Source organism: Archocentrus centrarchus, chromosome 24, assembly GCF_007364275.1.
Source record: "Archocentrus centrarchus isolate MPI-CPG fArcCen1 chromosome 24, fArcCen1, whole genome shotgun sequence".
Taxonomy (NCBI): domain Eukaryota; kingdom Metazoa; phylum Chordata; class Actinopteri; order Cichliformes; family Cichlidae; genus Archocentrus; species Archocentrus centrarchus.
Window position 1 is genome coordinate 6,850,724 of NC_044369.1, and position 17,877 is coordinate 6,868,600.

Genomic DNA, 17,877 nt, shown 5'->3' on the forward strand with positions numbered 1-17,877 from the left:
AATAAGATCTTTTGAAGATTTTTATCTTAAATACTCTCTTAAATTTAACATATTTCCTATGTGACATGAGTACAACATTAGTGTAAATGTCAGAATTGAAACCAGTTTTCAGAGGCCCAGAAAGTAAACAACTATCTGCCAAAGGGGATTTTTTTTTTCTTCACCTGATGTGCCCCAGACTACCAGCTTTCACCTAAGGGCTACATTTACATCATTGCTGGCTGTTCAGCTCTGACCTTTTGCCACCACCGGATGAGAAAAACCTGCCCTGGGGCCAACTTTGCTGTAACCAGGAATAGATTTCTGGACTAAAAAAAGTTTGGATGATTTAGGGTTACATGTCTGTGGGCTGTGTGGATGTCAAATGATATTCAAGGAATTGTGACCAGAGGCAACTAAAGCTTCTGCTAAGGCGCTCATATTCACCCTGTTGAGTTGGTTACAGATTTTCTTGCCTAAAAAAATCACTTAAAAATATTTTGCGAGACACAAACAAAAATATTGCATATTAAATTATTCATATTGCAGTCACATCTCCCCAGATGTAAGAGTGCTTGGATGACATGTCCCTTTACCCAACATTTATGCACCCATGAATGTGACATTTTACTAATTTAGATAAAGCATTACACTAGTATTATTAGCCGATTACGTTTATTAAAAAATGTAGAGGAAAACAGTTTACTCTATAAAGTTTAAATATTTAATTACATATTTATTTTCTTTTGTATAATATCCTCTTGAATGGCTACTAATACAGTCTGTATTTGACCAGTAAGGTTTACAAGTCAAAAAAGACCCACATCTACAAAATATCCTCTCAACAAAGGAGATGTGCTTACAGCTTCAAACGTGTGACATGCTGCAGATGAGCTTCATGTTTTCCTCTTTTTGAAAATGTATAAATAACACGAAAAGGCTGCTTCAAGAAAACTGTGTGAGAATTTGACTTCACCCAGCTGCACACTGCCAACTCAAAGGTCTTGTTTCAGCATAGTGTTGCAAAAATCCATCATCTCTTATGTTTTCCTTTTAATAAAAATGGAAACAACTAGCATTTTGAGAATAATTTATAATGTTTACATGTAGAATGGAGCCTCTTGAGGTCACCAAGACGTTGGGTAAGTGGAGAATGATACGAGAGAAAAACTGTAAGATCATTTTGCTTTCTCATGATCCAACCAATATGTACATGTGCATTTCTTCATGAAAAATTCTGCCAAGTCTTTACTTCTGTGTACTTTTTTAATTATTGTGCCCACCTGCCCTGTTATGATCCCGTCCCTTCCTGCCAATGTAAATGTTTTGTACAACTACATTTCAGTTTGTAAATGAGAAATGCATTGTAATTGCATACTTTTAAAAACTTCAGTGTACAACATGAGATACGTAAATGTCTTTTTTTTTTTTGTCATTCATAAAAACAAAATAAACTGTGATGGAATATGATTTGACAGTATTCAGTCTCCAGTTTTGAGCATTAACATTTGTCCAGATGCACAATCAGGGTCCATTTCAAAAGATCAATACATGGACTTTCTGTCTCAGCAGTCACCAGTAACACCAAGTGTTTCCCTCCCAGACATGTTGTCAGGAAATCAGTATTTTGTCCACTTCCTCTTCAAAACGTTCGTCTGTGAACCACGCTCCAGTAGGCAGAGTCACTGCTGGTATGCATTTTCCATTTTCTAGGATTCAAATCTCTCACCTGCAAAACAAATCAAAATTATCTGACTACGTTTAACTTCATCAGCAGATGTTTAACCACATGTTAGGCTCAGATGGGCTGCTCTGACATTAACCGGTTGGAAGTCTGACTAGAGGGGGCAAACTGGGAACTCAGAAATCCCGACTTCCAACTTAAAATGGAATGAATGCACCAATAGTTGTGCTCACTTCTTCCTGGGTCAGCGCTAAGCAGAGCATCATACCGTGCTGTTAACATGGATTCTAACTGTACTGCTGTGAGTAATCAGCAGCAAACTGTATTTTGGCCAGTTTAACTGTAGGAGACATGTAAAGTATTTTCAGGGCTGAAGCTGCTGTCAGCATCCAAACCAAAACCAAACAAACATATGAACAAAAAAATAAATAAAATAAATAAAATCACCACTAATCCACTAACTTTTCAGACAAATTGCACTGACAGATGTTAAAAACAACATCTACACTCAGAATTTGGCTGATTTATTCATGCAGTTAGAAGCTCATTCAGGGCTGTACCCTCAGGATACAGGAGGCCAGCAGCCAGTTCAATTTAAAGACACCGAAACAGACTGACAGAAACAGCACTCCAAACCAGTACAAAAACAATCTGTGTGGTATTTCAGGCTGTAACTTTAAATATACATTCTGGGTACATGCCACATACATAAAGTGGCAGGATATGGGACAAGTCTTATTATTAACCTTAAAATCTTAAGTGGACAACATTTTTTTTTTTTTTTAAAGTTATTTCCTACAAATGCAAGAACTTATTTCCCTCACTTGCTGCCTTTGATCTTCTGGATCTCCTTGGAGTTGAGGATCAGCATGCCGTTCTTGAAGCGGCCCAACTGACCAGAGGGGGCTGCACCAGGACCCGAAGGCAAAGTTGTCTTCTTGTTTCTGACAGAGATGCACAAGCAAACACAGGGTGGAACCACTGAGATTCAAGCGAAGAATCTGGACAAAATGCTTGTAGTATATTTTGCATTTATATTTAGTCACTGATTTTTGTTGCTGAAGGATGAACTTTGTGCTTAGGAAGAGTTTCATTAACAATAATAAAAGTACACAAAGTAAAGAATCAAGGACACTTATGAAGGCAAAATTTTAGTCACCCACCTCTGTTTACTCTTCTTCTTTTTCTTTAGTCCCTAAAGAGAAATAATGCATGTTACAATAAGAACAGCAAAAAACAAAAAGTTATTCTTATAAGTGGGTCTTGACTGAAAGTGCAGGTCTTACCAGCTGAGCCTCCTCTTTTACTTTCTCTTTCTGCTTTTTGATTTGCTCCTGAAGCACCTTATAGTTGACATATTCCTTTTTAGGAGGCTGACGATGACATTAAACATGTAAAAATTGGGTCACAAATCTGCTCTACAGCAAAACCTAGAAGTGGGATGCTGGAATGCAAATATTCTTTTCTTACTCTGGCTCCCAACATGACTGCTCTGTCCTGTTCAAAAACACGCTGCTGCTCCTTCCTATAGCCTGTAATCCCAAACCGATGGACTTCCAGACGAGCCTGACACCAGCATATACAAATACAGTAAAAGCCAAAGAATCCATAGAGATGTGAAGAGCTACATGATTTGTGATCTTATTAATTCAGAGTGAAATATTCTACAGATATATACAAATGAACAAAGTAGGGATTTCCATCTTCTGAAGAACCAATAACATAAATAAAAGTTAACTCTACAAAAATCACCTTTTCCAAACTGAGTTCTCCTAGCTGGTCGCTTTGCTCCCTCTCGGTTATCTGAAGGGCCTGGAAGTGATGATAGCAGAGACCCAAAGGCAACAAAGACGAGAGAAGGAGGAAAATGATGAGAATCGGTAGTGACAAGAGGATCATAAAAGGAGGTTTGCTGGAGGTCAAACAGTCAAACAGTAAGATTTAGCAGGTTTCAGAGTGTCAAATGGAAAACAAGTTTCCAAGATGAAAATGCTGCAGAATGAACTGTGACAGCTCCTTTAAAAAAAACGCTGTCTGTGCGTGTGACAAGAGGATATGAACACACTTCCTTTTAAGCCTGTTGGCAAAGAGGACACTGTTGCAGATTTTTCAGTAGGTAGCACCCAGCGCTATTTTTAATCTACTCTTTTTGTTCATTCTTTAAAACAAACCAAAAAAAAAGCTGACAATTATAACTGAAAATTTGACTGACACAAAGTCAAGCAGCAGAAACAGATGGTAACAATTCACAACTGCAAAGTGCAGGTCTTACCTGTGCCTTCATCTGCCACAATGATTCTTAACTTGTTTTCTTTATGAAAACGTATTTTAAATGTGCATTTCAGAAAGGGAAAAGTGATGCATTATGACAGTTATGGGACTGCTGTTTATAACATGTTTGCAATATTGGGAGTCTGTAAAAATCAGTTTTCAGTTGTCCAAACGAAAACTATCACAGGTCTAGTCTGCTGTCTGCCAGGCTTCGCCTCTCAACCAAGTTGTTCCCTTCTGCATTATTATTGGATTTATCCTATTAACAGTATGACTCACTCTGGGATAACTGTCTTTACAACCCATTAAAACAAATCCATGCTCACTTCTTGGCAGCAGCCTAAATATTGGAAGTTTTAAAAAGGCACTTCACATGCCACTGAGTTACATATTGGTGGCTACATCCATCTTTTATCTACAGTCGAGTACTCAGGGTCAAGCAATTCATGCCGTATCTTATACAGCAAACCAGAATCTCTTCATTTCTCTGCATCAATTGACATTTTCCAGCATGCTATTGTTGGATCTTTTCTCTTGTAGTCAGACAAAACATTTGCACCACAGAAGAGGTCATGTTGTTACCCGGAGCCATGATCTTATTTTTATATTGACATGAGTCGAACTTTGCCAGCCACAGCTGTGCTTTCACGAATTGAGTATTGATAGTCAGCGTGACCTGAAGTATAATAGACTTACCGGTATTTTGTTAGGGGATGGTGCTGACTGTGTGTTCCTTTTTTTTGTGGGGTCTTGAAATGTGACTACCTCCACCTGGTTCACTTGCCGGATGGCTGGACCTGAGAAAAATGTGATAAACAAAATTAATACAAAAAAAAAAAAAAGTTAGAAAGAAATTACCTGAGGAGTCACATACAAAAATAGAGCCACTGAGGATGTTACACAACTTGTTGCTATGCTGCCTACCTGTCTGTGCAGCCTTTGGTTGTTGCTGCTGCTGTTCAGCACCATCCCGCTCTGCTCTGTAGTCTTCAGTATCACTGCATACATCCCTCACTAAAGGGAGATCCTCTTCTACCTCCTCTTCTTCACATCTCTTTCGTTTTTTCTTCTTATGGGATTTCTGTTTTGGTCCTGATCCTACATCAATCAATCAATCAATCAATCAATCAATCAATCAATCAATCAACAACAGAAGATTCATTCAGATTCCCCACCCTGTTACATTTGGCTTTGTCTTAGATTTAGTTTATATAAGCTCTGTTAAAGTCAGAGACTGGTAAGTGGACACCCTTTGTGGAGTACCTAAAATCTTTACCTTCTCAGTGTGTAGAATAATGTAATTAACCCACCATGTCACTAAGTTAAAGGGATAGGTAAGATACTCTTCTTATTACTTTTAGCCCCCACCCCCACCCCAACCCTTTTTGTTTATTATTATTATTTCTCTCTTTCTATTCTCATGTTTGTATGGTGTTTTATATGTTAAAAAAAAACGAGTTGGAGAAGTTAAAGTCAGAGATAGTAGCACACACCTGGCTTTTAATGCACAGGTAACTTTGCATTTCTACACCTACAACTAATCTGAAACTAATGTGATCCAGTGAAGAAGCACTAAAATAAATCATGTCTTCTTCCCCTAGGGGTTGCCACAGTGGATTACCTGCCTCCATCTCACCCCATCCCTCCCTAACATCCTATTCTTTCACACCAGCTCTCTGCAGATCTTCCTTCACTATGTCCATGAATCGTCAGTGTGGTGTTTCTCCTTTCCTCCTGCCTGGCAGCTTCATCTTCAACATCGCATCTTTACTCGGCGCATGTCCACATCATCTCAGCCTTTTCATTTAGAGTGCCCAGAATGGGCAGGATTAGAAATGAGTATACTCATTGAGACAGCTCAGGTTGAGCGGTTTGGAAGACAAATTTAGAGGCAAAGCTGAAATAGTTTGGACATGTGCAGAGGAGTGATAGTGGATATATACTGGACATCCATCCATTCACTTCCGCTTATCCTGTTCAGGGTCGTGGGGGGGCTGGAGCCTATCCCAGCTGACATAGGGCGAGAGGCAGGGTACACCCTGTACAGGTCACCAGCTTGTCGCAGGGCTAACACAGAGAGACAGACAACATCCACACTCACATTCATGCTCTCATTCACACCTATGGGCAATTTAGAGTTTCAGATGGTATTCTAACTGTGAGGAAGCAGTGCTAACCACCGTGCCACTGTGCTGCCCACATACTGGACAGATGATGTTTAATATGGAGCTGCCAGGCAGGAGGAAAAGAAGAAGACCACAGAGATGATTCATGGATACAGAGAAGGAGGACATGAAGACGATTACTGTGACAGAGAAGGATGCAAGAAAAAGTGAGATGAGACAGATGATCTGCTGTGGTTACCCCTAAAGGGAGCAGCCTAAAGAGGAAGGGGAAAGAGTTTTTTTTAAAAATCTATTTTGACAATTGAATTGTTTTAATTCTGATGTGAATCCTGAGCTTGAGTGCATATTATAAATTGTTATTTACTCCTGTATTTCATTCAAAACCTTTAGTGCAGCTTTTCTGTCTTGTTTTGGTCTCGCCACGTCCCTTTGAGCTGCAATTATACAAATTATACAAAGAGGAGTTTAGTAAGCTAACTATAGAGTAATTATTTTGGCTAATACAACGCAATATGTCATACAACAGAGACACTTCTCCAGCCCCCTATTCCGAGCAAGAAGACTCAAAAAAATATTAAAAAATTAAGTAATATAGCAAATTTCAGACACAACACCGGCCTTTTAAAGTAGACAGTAAAGCTAACATTAGCCAGCCAGATAACCACACTTACCAAAGTCGTAAAGCTTGTCCAAAACGCGCTCCAGAAACAAACAATCTCCGTCGTTATTCCCGTTCGCCTCGGACCCCATTTTGTGCTAACGTTATAAGCAGGTGAGTGAGTGCAAAAAAAAGAGAGAAAATATTGTTGCTAACTTGTGTCTGAATGACAACAGAGCGCACATGGCACACGCAACACGATCCGGCGTTTTGGTCCCGTGCAGCCACCGTAGTGAACAGAGGGCAGGAAAACGCTGCCACGGAAATGCCACTACTTAAATACGCCCATGTGAAGTTTTCCAGGCGTTGCTATCAGCTAGCATTGTGATATTAAGAGGCAGGGCTGTGCAAAAGGAAGCGTGCACGTATAAGTTCACTGGATGCATAGCTCGTGAGTTTGTAAAGTGTGACATGGCCTCCAAAGCTGTTTATTCGGTAGGTATGCAGGTCTCAGCCAGCGCGCTAAGCTAGCTCAGCTGTCCGCCCTCGCTCGGTGACCACTATTTGACACTTGACATTTCATTCAAATTGGTTCGTGCCGAATTGTGCACGTCTGCGCAGCTTTTTAACACACGTTAATTTTGTAGTTAACATGGAAACATACGTGTAATTACAAGCGTATGTAGCGTGGTTTCTTAGCTGCAGCTGCTGGTTTAATGTGGTTGTGCTGGGTTTTGGACATAGTGGGTTGTGTTATTGGGCAAATGCGTATTTGTGTTTGTGGGTCAGTTTAAGTAATGAATTAATTTTTTTTACCCTATCCCCTAGTTTCTTTGCTTTATCTCTTGAGTCTTCGCTTTCTTCAGCTCGTAACCCTGAAGTTTGCTTTCAGCGTTTTCTGACAGAAATACTAGTTTGGGCTTATTTTTAATTTCCTTTCGCAGTTTGATTAGGTTTAGGCCAAAACTACTTAGGTTTTGAGTTAAACCAGCCCTGTCAGAAGAAAGCCCCAACGGGAAACTTGTATGAGCCAACAGTTGTGACAGTGTTTCCTAATCCTGCTCCTCCTGGTACCGCTGTCTGCTGGTTTTCTCTTCAGTTTCACTGTGGTGGAAAATAATCAGCTACTTTCTCAAGATTTGTGTGCATTGCACCTTTAATCCCAATTAAACTTAATGTGTTGTTACTATACAAAGCGTTAAAGTGCTGTAATATATTTCAGGAGGCTGATTAAACTGATTATAGCTTCTACTTTGTGAGAGGAATGTACTCTCTGGCTCAAAATGACTTGATATTATTCCAGAGAGAGATTTTTGAGAAATGACTGTGATATGTTAGACTGATTAAAGGCCAACAACACATTTACAACAGTTTAAATACCAGAATTCACTTTTTGGTACAACACTGGTAAGCCAGCAGCACAAAGGTAATTTTAACTTCAGGATTTTAATGTATTTCCACTTCACCTGTTACCTGAATAATGTTAAAACATTACATCATCAGACTAGCAAGCTTTAACTAGACATTCAAAGCTCCACAAGGGTCTCATTGTATGGGAAGATGGAATGACTGTACATATTGCATACATTTGATTTTGGCCTCTGTTTCAGAATTATTACACCTCTAGAGGGCAGAATTGCACTTTTTATTTCACCAGTGTTTGTGAGTGGTGCTCAGAGATTACTTTTTCTTAAAGACAAAATGAACAGAAAATAAAATATGAGGTATTGTTTGAGATCAAACTGCAAAACAATGTATGGAGCAGTCAAAACTGTGACCCCCCCCCCCCCCCCCCCCCCCCCTCAGCCAGGCTCAACAAAATCACACTTTTGTGTGAGTATTTCATTATGTTAAAAAATATTAGGGCAGCAATTTGACAGCAGATGCTTGAAGTGCATAATCACATGTTTGTACACTGTGAACACCTCAGCTTTAGTGACACATTTGATTTTCTGTGGTTTAAGTCTTTAGTGTCACTCATGATATACATGAGAGAAATTTGAATAAAGCATGTTTCTAATAGTGCATCTTGTTTCTTTAACAGCACAGAGATCCTATGCTGAAGAAAAGAGATGACTTTGAGGATATGCTGGAGGAGAGGAGGAACTCCAGTGACCTGAGATATGCCCTCAGATGTTACACTCCTGTTCTCTATAAAGGATTGACTCCATGCAAAGCCAGCGAACTAAAGCGAATGGTGCTGCAGTCTGATCAGCTGCGTTATGTCATCAATCAGGTAAATTAGCTTTCTGGTTCTACCTGGTGGATGTATTTTTCTGTTCAGTTTAGAAGATTACATTTTGTTATGAAAAATGTCTCATGCAGTTTCCATTTTTTAATGCATTTTTTTTTTTTCTGAGAGGATTTCTGCAACGAGAAAATTTGTGCAAGCAAGCTAAAGTAACAAGTTTTACACGGAGTTAGAGTTAAGCACAGAGTATGTGAAGGATGAACATTTTAAAGCCTCAGCATCTCGGCTGTTGCCGTGTTCTTGGAGCCAGAAGTGCCTGCAGCTGGACGAGAGGGTGGCATGTTAGATACATACAAATAAATTAATTAATCAATTTCATCAAATTTCACCAAAACGGGAGCAAATGATTTTTTATATTTATTTAAGTGCTTCAGGAGACACCAACACAGCAAACATGGCTGAGGGGGCCAGTTTAGTTACTTCGCTTACCTTAGTTTAAGCTCAGCAAACAGACATGGGAGTCTGGAGACTGATCTGCTTTTTGAGCCATCCTGCTGTGGCTATCAGAGGACCTGTAGTTTGTGCCAGTTAGATTTTTTATTTTTTTTTCCAGCCCTGGAGGTTGGAGTTTAGTATTAAGACTAATACTAGCATTCAAGGACAGATGTGCATGTTTTATAACAAAGCAGCAGGAACTGGTTTCTAATTGAGCATGCTATAAAAACTGCATAGGCAGGGGCTACTACAAATAGCAAAGTACAAAGTTTTGCTCTGAGTTTATAGACTGTCATCAAGAGGGTCAAAAATATTCCTGCTTTCTTAATGTCAGACATTAAACACATTTACCATATTCAAAAATGTAACTTGTTTTTATTAACATCTTTTATTGTTTTTAATGGCCTTATTATTTTGCATTGTTGAGGTTTGTAAAGAGACAGACATGACTACAGATGAAGTCGCTGGGGAGGCGGCAGCCATCTTGGAGGAGATGGCGCACCGCTTGCAGCTCAGCACAGTTCGCTTCTTTGCCTTCACTCTCACCAAAGTTTTCAAAACCTTGTTCAGGAGCATCTGCGTTAATGAAGAGGGCATCCAGAGAGTGAGTACAAGACAGCGGACAAGACTGTAACGCAAACACGCACAGACGCACTTAACTTGTGTTTGCATTGTCATTAGCTCCAGCAGGCCATTCACAACCACCCGGTAGTACTCCTACCGAGTCACCGCAGCTACATGGACTTCCTGCTGATGTCATACATTTTGTACACCTATGACCTGGCTCTACCTGTTATTGCTGCTGGCATGGGTAAGCAAAAAGAACATGTGTGGGTACAATGTGATAGCATTGAGTACACATGTTCAGCTCATGCTGTCCAGTTTTTGTTGTGTCAGAGAGGTCTTAATGCTGCTTGATTGTATGTTTTTGAAGGTGGGTTTGAAATACATCACCAGTATTTGCACATGAACTCAACCAGTATTTCCCTGCAGACTTCATGGGGATGAAGGTTGTTGGGGAGATGCTGCGGATGTCTGGAGCTTTCTTTATTCGGAGGTCTTTTGGTGGAGATAAATTGTACTGGGCTGTCTTCTCTGAGTACGTCAAGATTATGGTCAAGGTGAGGAGTTTCAGTAGTGTTTGGGGTTTTATGGGCTATGGAGTGATGGACTTTTTCTTTTGTGTGTGTTCACAGAATTGGTAGATATTTATGCTCCTCTTTATCTCTTAACTCTAGACTGGTTATGCACCGCTTGAATTTTTCTTAGAGGGCACCAGAAGTCGAACAGCCAAGTCTTTGACTCCAAAGTTGGGTAAGGCACAAGTTCAAGCACTGGTTATCCCTCCTAGGTCCCTATGGGAAAAACAAACTTTACTCCACAAAACACCCATAATAGATCGAAAGTCAGACTTTTTTTTTGTTTATAACTTCTTTGCCTGTTGTCCTTGTGATTGCTTTGACTGCTTGTAAAATGCCACAGTTACCTGCTGTTTTTCATGTTTGTCTGGAAATACTCACAAACTACTAGCCGGGTGGTAGTGAAACTTGGAAAAGTGTGACACAAACTGGAAATTGAAAAGGTTCACTCAAGCCCAAAATTCAAAAACTAGACAGTCACTAACAGTCAGTACGGCAGCACACAAATTCTCTGACCAGCAAGTTTGTCACAGCCACGTGGAGATTTCAAAATATCAGGTCTTACTTCTGACACCTCTGAAAAGTTTCCTTTTTTTTTTGTGTGATGCAGCCTATTTTTAATCTATTATTTTATTTGTATATATATTTTTTACTTTCATACTTTTCTTTGTGTCCTCCTCCAGGTCTGTTAAATATAGTGATGGACCCGTTTCTTAAAGGGGAAGTGTTTGACGTTAGCTTGGTCCCAGTCAGTATCAGCTATGAGAGGACTCTGGAGGAGGCGCTCTATGCCAGGGAATTGCTGGGCATACCAAAACCCAAAGAATCCACTTCGGTGAGTAACATCAGACATGATTATACCGTGAACAGAAAATCATTAATTCATAATGACAGCAAAGCTGTAGTTGGCATTCTCAAGTGCAGAAAGTTATTTATTTTGGACGTGTAAACCAGCTTGTCAGATCAAACACAGTTTTCTTGTTTTTGACTGACTTCTAGTTCAAAGAAGAGTCAAAATTAATTTCACCTGCAGACCCATCAACGCACTGTATGATAATAGAATGAATTATTAAACAGAAAAGTGACACAAACTAAGCTGGTATTGGAAAATGGGTCAGAGAGACTACAGTGTAACTGTGAGTGAGTCTCTCTCTTTTAAAGATTTATTGTAAATCACTCCATGTGCTCTTCTTCCTGTCGTCTCTCTAGGGCCTGTTTAAAGCCAGAAAGATCCTCAGTGAAGACTACGGCAGCATCCACGTCTACTTTGGTCAGCCTGTGTCTGTGAGAAGTTTAGCTGAGAGCAGAGTTAACCGCAGCCAGTTCAACCTGATACCAAGGTATCATACACCATTAAATTCAACTTATAGTCTGAAAGAACTTAAATACCTCGATTTTTGCACTAAACTCAACTTTTACTAGTCTGTGAGAATGGCTCAAATCAAAGCTCTAACTTGGCCTGGTGTCATTTCTCTACTTTAGTCCTCATACTTCAATAAATAAATAAAATGTTATTTTCTGTACTTTAAAAGATTGAAAACATTATCCTTATTAGTATCTGTGCTGGATATTTATACACTTTGTGTATCCTCTATACCAGGGGTGCCCAAACTTGCGGCCTGCTTCTGGCTCCGCCCTCTTCTGGTCCACAAATTGATGTCAAAAATAACATACTATTTGGCCCTTTAAGTTACTTTTTTGACATTTCGCTTAACCCTCCTGATTGGAGGGGAAGGCGAAATGTCAAAAGTAACCTAAAGGGCCAAATTGTATGTTTTTTTTTTTTTTTTTGTTTTTTTTTATATCAATTTGTGGACCAGAAGGGGGCGGGGCCAGAAGCAGCCGGCCGAGTTCACATTTTTACTATTTATTTGTTAAACCAAATGAGTCCTCGCGATCTTATCATTTAAGCTTGTTACAGATGCAGGTTTTACCTCAAAAACATGGACTAACGTTGAGCTTTTCAATTCTAGACACATCCCCATGAGACCCAGCGAGGAAATCCTCAGCTTTGTGAACGATTCAGCCTACAGGTTGGTGCGGGCCCAGGAGGAGAACATGGTCCTGAAGCCTTGGGTCCTTCTGGCCTTTGTGCTGCTCCAGAACCAGGCGGACGGGCAGAGTCGAGGGACAGCACTCGATGAGCTCACTGAACAAGCAGCGTGGCTCAGGGACCTCTCTCGTCAGTATGGAGCCTTCCTCCACTGGCCGGGTACAGTACGAGCCCAGTAATCCCTTATTGGCCATTTCAGCAATAATAAAAACTCAGTATACTAAAGTGAAATGACTAAGAGGAGGCCATATTAAAAATCAAATCTGTAGCTTGAGCATAACCTTGTTATAAAGTTGACCACGGTCTGTTTTTGCATATTGAGATTAAAGACAACTATTCCTCCAACTGGGTGATGTTGCAGTGGAGAGACTTGCATACATTCACACAGTTTGTAGTAAACTTGTAAAGATGTCGCAGTTCCATTTGTTTGTAGAGCTTTTTTGCAAACACGAGACAGAGAGGATGTAAACTTAAAAAACTACAGATGTTTTATAGTAATAAATTTGATATTGATATGCAGCTCAAGAACGTGGGATAGCCACAATTCTTTTTTTCCTCATCTAGTTCTATTTTGACTTTTCTCTCTTTGACTTTTCTTTTAGACCACATACCTCATTCTGAGGTTGTTGCCTCCAGTCTTTCCCTTCATCGAGGTCTAGTACGGATCTCTGAGGGAAGAGTCCAGCTGGCGTTGGAACAAGGTTTGTTTTTATCTTGGCTTTCTCTGTGTCCTTATTTTTTATCCTTGTAATGTTAGCACTGATATGTAAACATGAGCTGAAGACCGCATTTAAAGAATCTAGCTGTAACTCAGTCCAGTACAAATAATCTACTTTTCCGAACAAAACAGGCCTTTAAGCAGGCCGCCTTTGTTTGGGGAAAAATAGATTAGCTCTGTTTAAAAAGTCTTTTAAGGGGCCGTGACTCTGGCAGTCAACTAAAGGACAGCTAGAAATTTTTTAATTTGACACCAATTAAAACACAATGCAATTAACAACAGTTTTAATGTCTCTTTAGCTTCATTTCACACATTTTAGAAACAAACACCCCTGCAGGTGTGTAGAAAATCACGTCTTTTTTTTAAATCAGTGGTTTTAAAAAAAAAAAAAAAAAAACTTAAGTAAATGAACAGTAATTTTGTCTTGCAGTAGGAGGTCAACAGGGGCCGGGAGAGACTCACAGTGCCATTACTCCAGAAGAGGAACTCCTGAGCAAGGCAGTCGTCATACTCTCCTGCGTCTCCTACAGGAATCAGGCATTACACATCTTCATCCGACCGGCCCTGCTGGCCTCAGCCATCCACTCTGCTGCTTCTAACAGGAAACGTAAGATTGGCACCATTATACTTCTTTCAGGTCATTATGAGTGCTGGTAGCAATACAGGTAAAACAAATACAAGTAGTACTACTGTTAGAATATCGCAGATTAAATCTACTTTGAACTGTTTAACAGGAAACGGAACTCAGAGGTGACAGTTTGTCTCCAGAAAATTCCTTTTCAGCCTTTCAAAGTAATTTTGTGCCAACTGAGCATCAAGTTCATTTTTTAATGACAGGAAAAAAAAAATAAGAATCTAAAAATGATTTTAATGCACTTCTATGTTAATTGTTGAATATGTTTGTTTTTTAATGTAACTGTATATTGCTGCTAGTCTTAGCCAGGACTCCCTTCTAAAAGTTTTTAAATCTCAGTGGGATTTTCCTGGTAAAATAAAGGTTAAATAAATAAAATTGTACAGTCTACATCAGATTCTGTGGAGATTCTTAATCTGTCATGGTATTTTTATTTTTATAAACGTCACCCCATATTACAAAGTCTAAAACTAACAATGGAACAAATAAAAACTAAAAGAAAACTAAACACTTTTGAGAAAAATGTTCTCTTGAATTCAGCTTGTTTACACTGGGACACTAGTTATGATACAGATGTAACAGTGAAGCTGCAAAGAGTGGAGGTAGTGATGGTGGATAAATACATGGGGTCAAAGCAACAGAGGTGAAGAAGAGAGTGCAGGCAGGGTGGAGTGGGCGGTGATGAGTGTCAAGGATGATTTGTGACAGAAGGATGACAGCAAGAGTGAAAAGGAAGATTTACAAGATGGTAGTGAGACCTTCTGTGATGTATGGTTTGGAGACGGTGGTACTAACAAAGACAGGAGGGCGAGCTGGAAGTGGCAGAGCTGCAGATGTTGAGGTTTTCTCTGGGAGTGACCAGGAGGGACAATATTAGAAATGAGTACATCAGCGGAGCAGCTCAGGGTTGAGCAGTTTGGAGACAAAGTTAGAGAGGCAAGGTTGAGATGGTTTGGACGTGTTCAGTGAAGAGAAGAGTGGTTACACGGAAAAGGATGCTAATTATGGAGCTGTCAGGCAGGAGGAAAGAAGGTTCATGGATGTAGTGAAGGGTTAGTGTGACAGAGGAGGCTGGTAGTAATCGGGTGAGATAGAGGCAGATGATTTGCTGCAGTGACCCCTAAAGGGAACAGCTAAAAGAAGATGACTTACTATGATACGGATCTACAGAAGACTAAATACAGCACATGTTGTCCTGAATGTTATCGTTTGTGTGTTTTCCAGAGGAGATCTACAACAGGTTCAGCTTTCTGAGAAACATCTTTTCCAACGAGTTCATCCTCTGTCCAGGTGCTACTCTGCAGGTGAGGAACACATTCTCTATGCAACTGTACTCCACATTAACTTTGCTTTAGTTATTGTATGGCCATTGTGACATTTCTTTCACTTCCTGTCTGGCAGGACTTTGAGGAGGCCTGTTACCTGCTGCTGAAGACCGGAACTCTGCAAATTAACCAGCAGGAGGTTCTGATAACGGAGAGAGGGCACAGGACTTTGGCCTTCCTCACCAGTGTTCTCGATCCATTCCTACAAGGATATCAGGTGAGACGTATACAGTGTAGTTTTGGACATGAGCCAGCTGAGTCATGTTCTGTATATAACAAGGTGGAAGAGTCCATCCTGTATTTAGTGCAGGTGCCTGATTAAAGAAAAGGAAGTCTGGTTCTAATTAAAACATGTTGACCATTTTATTTGAAGGGAGAGCGTTTGTCGCTTTGTATTCTTTATTGGATTTGAATATAATTCCAGGTACCATTTAGGTGCATGTACAGCGTGCACAAAAACATGAATATTTTCATGGACAAATTGATCTACAGTATCAGGACAAAGTCATCAGAATGGTTGTATTATGGTGTTTGTGCAGATGTCCTCTAGAGGGTGCTGTTGGCTCATCACCAGTCCTAACAGTTTCCTGTTTGTGTTTGTGGTGACAGGTAGTGTGTAGGTTCCTGTGTGAAGAAGAGGGTCTGGCAGAAAAACAGTTTATTCCTGGTGTCCGGAAGTTTATCATCAAGCATCTTCTTACAGGTTTCTCTTCTTAAGTTTCTCATTTGTTAACTTATTTCTGCCTGTGATTTATTTTTACCTTCAGTCTATACAAATGACTAAATGTGAAGTGCACGTGTGTTATCCAGGTACAGTAAGATACATTGAGGTGTTGTCATCGGACCTACAGAAGAACGCTCTGGCAGCTTTGATAAGACTTGGAGCTGTGCGGAAAATCAAAGGGTATGTTGGTTTTACTCATTGTCCCATTTTTGGTTTGATTGACTGACTGGAACTCCTAGAAACCACAAAGCTCTTTGAGGTTTAGTTTTAATCTACCCACCCAGGTAAATATATTACCTCACTTATCTCTGTTGGTATCTATTTGGGCAGATGGTTTGGATTTTATTTGCTTTAGTGTTGATATCATCCCAGTAATTTTTACTTCCACCCCACAATACCACTGCAGCATTGATTTTTAAGAAATGTGGGTGGCGTTCCTTTAGTAGTTTATTACACCATAAAGTGCCACTGGAACTACATTTTTAATGAAGTAGTCTCTTGTTTTAGTGCTGAAAGTAACAATTGCGTCAATCTTTTTGCCTTCAGAGGAGAAGAACAGGGAACTTTAAAGCTCAACAAGGTGATGTTGAGCTCCTTGGAAGACACTCTTGGTAAGAAATAAGTTGTCAGTTGTCTAAACAACCAGTCAGATTGCATATTGGTTGAGTGTGCTTTAAAAGGCACATTATTTTATGTCCCTACAGAAGGAAAACTCCCTACTCAGAAATCTGTTGTTGCTCGCCTCTAATTCAACAACCTCAGTAGCCAAAGGGCATCGAGGATGGTCCGCGCAATGTGCCGGTGTTGCGCTGCTCCACGCGGTTTGGTACGAATCGTCCGGGTCTACCTACGGCTTTCTGTGAGAGATGGAACAAAAAATGTGCCATCTGGAGACAGCTCAACCCTGCTTCTAGAGTTTTCTTCTCTCCTCGCCTCTTTTCAAAATGCTTTTTTTTTTCTTCTTCTTTTTTTTCCCCTTTCTCAGACTTTTAAAAACCTTTTTATGAATCTACATAAAACCACATGATGAGTGGAGCCTTTGAAGGTACACTGCTAAGCTTCTTTGGCTCATTTTGAATAACTGACCTTTTTCATATGAGCGGCCTTGTGAAAGCTTCTGTGCCATCTTCACTCAGCACAGGGGCCATTCTCTGTTAATGCATTTGAAATGTGTTCCTAACTCTGATTGTGGCTCTTATGTTTCTCTGTTTGCTCTTTCATTCAAGCTTTATATTCGTCCGTTAGCTGATTAGTCACTCCTATCCTTTTGAGCACTTTAACAAATGTATTCATGCTATGTGGTGTGGACCTCTATCCTAATTGTATGTTGTGGTGCTGTTTTTTTTTATTTATTTTTTTGGCTGTGTTTTCTCATATTTGAACTTCGGGTAAAGTTTTAGCACCAGATACCACAGTTCCTGCTTCAGGTTTTCTACCATCCTCAGGCCTTTTGCCAACACTCCAAGCTACACGGGCAGGAAGTACATGTCTTTGTTTACACAGTAGAGTCCAATGCCAGGATCATCAAGTTGCCAAACTCAATATAAAATTGAAGTTATACTGAAGCACTACCAGCTATACCAAAGCAGCATGTTTGTGGGAATTTAAATTCTCAAGCTTATTTAGGTTAAAATATCTGAAAGGGGATTAATTATTCAACCTTTATTCATATTTTTAAAAAGCGATGCAGACTGGTTATGTACTTAGAAAGGAAGAAAGGGGAAAGACAAGGAAATTCAGAAGGAAGGAATTTTTGTGGTTTTTTTTTTTTTTTTTTGGAAATAAAAGTTTGAGGTAAAATGAGGTTTGTTAGTTTATTAGGTTGATTCTTATCTGTGCACTCCTGCCACCAATTTATCAGCAGCAAATTTGAGATGTTGCTGGAAGATTCTTTGGAGGCAAAGAAAAAAGGGCAATGCCAAACGTGTGTGTGTTGGCAC

At 39.8% G+C, this 17,877-nt stretch overlaps 2 protein-coding genes across 2 annotated transcripts; one reads left to right on the forward strand and one right to left on the reverse strand.

The window, feature by feature from the left end:
- Positions 1–420: 420 nt before the first annotated feature.
- Positions 421–6,972, reverse strand: fsaf1 (40S small subunit processome assembly factor 1). The gene is made up of 9 exons (XM_030721234.1): positions 6,732–6,972; positions 4,859–5,032; positions 4,631–4,731; positions 3,416–3,475; positions 3,134–3,229; positions 2,950–3,036; positions 2,827–2,858; positions 2,488–2,607; positions 421–1,708 (listed from the first exon to the last, which is right to left on the reverse strand). Exons 1-9 carry the CDS (start codon positions 6,808–6,810, stop codon positions 1,705–1,707), a joined length of 753 nt encoding a protein of 250 aa, XP_030577094.1. The 5' UTR covers positions 6,811–6,972; the 3' UTR covers positions 421–1,704.
- LOC115774130 (dihydroxyacetone phosphate acyltransferase) lies at positions 6,966–17,158 on the forward strand. The gene is made up of 17 exons (XM_030721233.1): positions 6,966–7,153; positions 8,703–8,894; positions 9,772–9,948; positions 10,026–10,155; positions 10,338–10,465; positions 10,583–10,658; positions 11,167–11,318; positions 11,693–11,823; positions 12,457–12,695; positions 13,139–13,237; positions 13,685–13,861; positions 15,113–15,192; positions 15,290–15,430; positions 15,823–15,916; positions 16,024–16,117; positions 16,484–16,548; positions 16,642–17,158. The coding sequence occupies exons 1-17, from the start codon at positions 7,130–7,132 to the stop codon at positions 16,683–16,685; spliced, it is 2,043 nt and encodes a 680-aa protein (XP_030577093.1). The 5' UTR covers positions 6,966–7,129; the 3' UTR covers positions 16,686–17,158.
- The last annotated feature ends 719 nt before the right edge of the window (positions 17,159–17,877 follow it).

Bases quoted from the DNA above. Each gene is read 5' to 3' on its own strand.
- fsaf1 (XM_030721234.1), bottom strand. From the start codon at position 6,810: ATGGGGTCCGAGGCGAACGGGAATAACGACGGAGATTGTTTGTTTCTG. The intron at 5,033-6,731 runs GTAAGTGTGGTT...TGATTGATGTAG, and splicing joins GGACAAGCTTTACGACTTTG to GATCAGGACCAAAACAGAAA. The intron at 2,608-2,826 runs GTGGGTGACTAA...CATCTCTGTCAG, and splicing joins AAGAAGAAGAGTAAACAGAG to AAACAAGAAGACAACTTTGC.
- LOC115774130 (XM_030721233.1), top strand. From the start codon at position 7,130: ATGGCCTCCAAAGCTGTTTATTCG. The intron at 10,659-11,166 runs GTAAGGCACAAG...GTCCTCCTCCAG, and splicing joins GTCTTTGACTCCAAAGTTGG to GTCTGTTAAATATAGTGATG. The intron at 11,319-11,692 runs GTGAGTAACATC...TCGTCTCTCTAG, and splicing joins AACCCAAAGAATCCACTTCG to GGCCTGTTTAAAGCCAGAAA.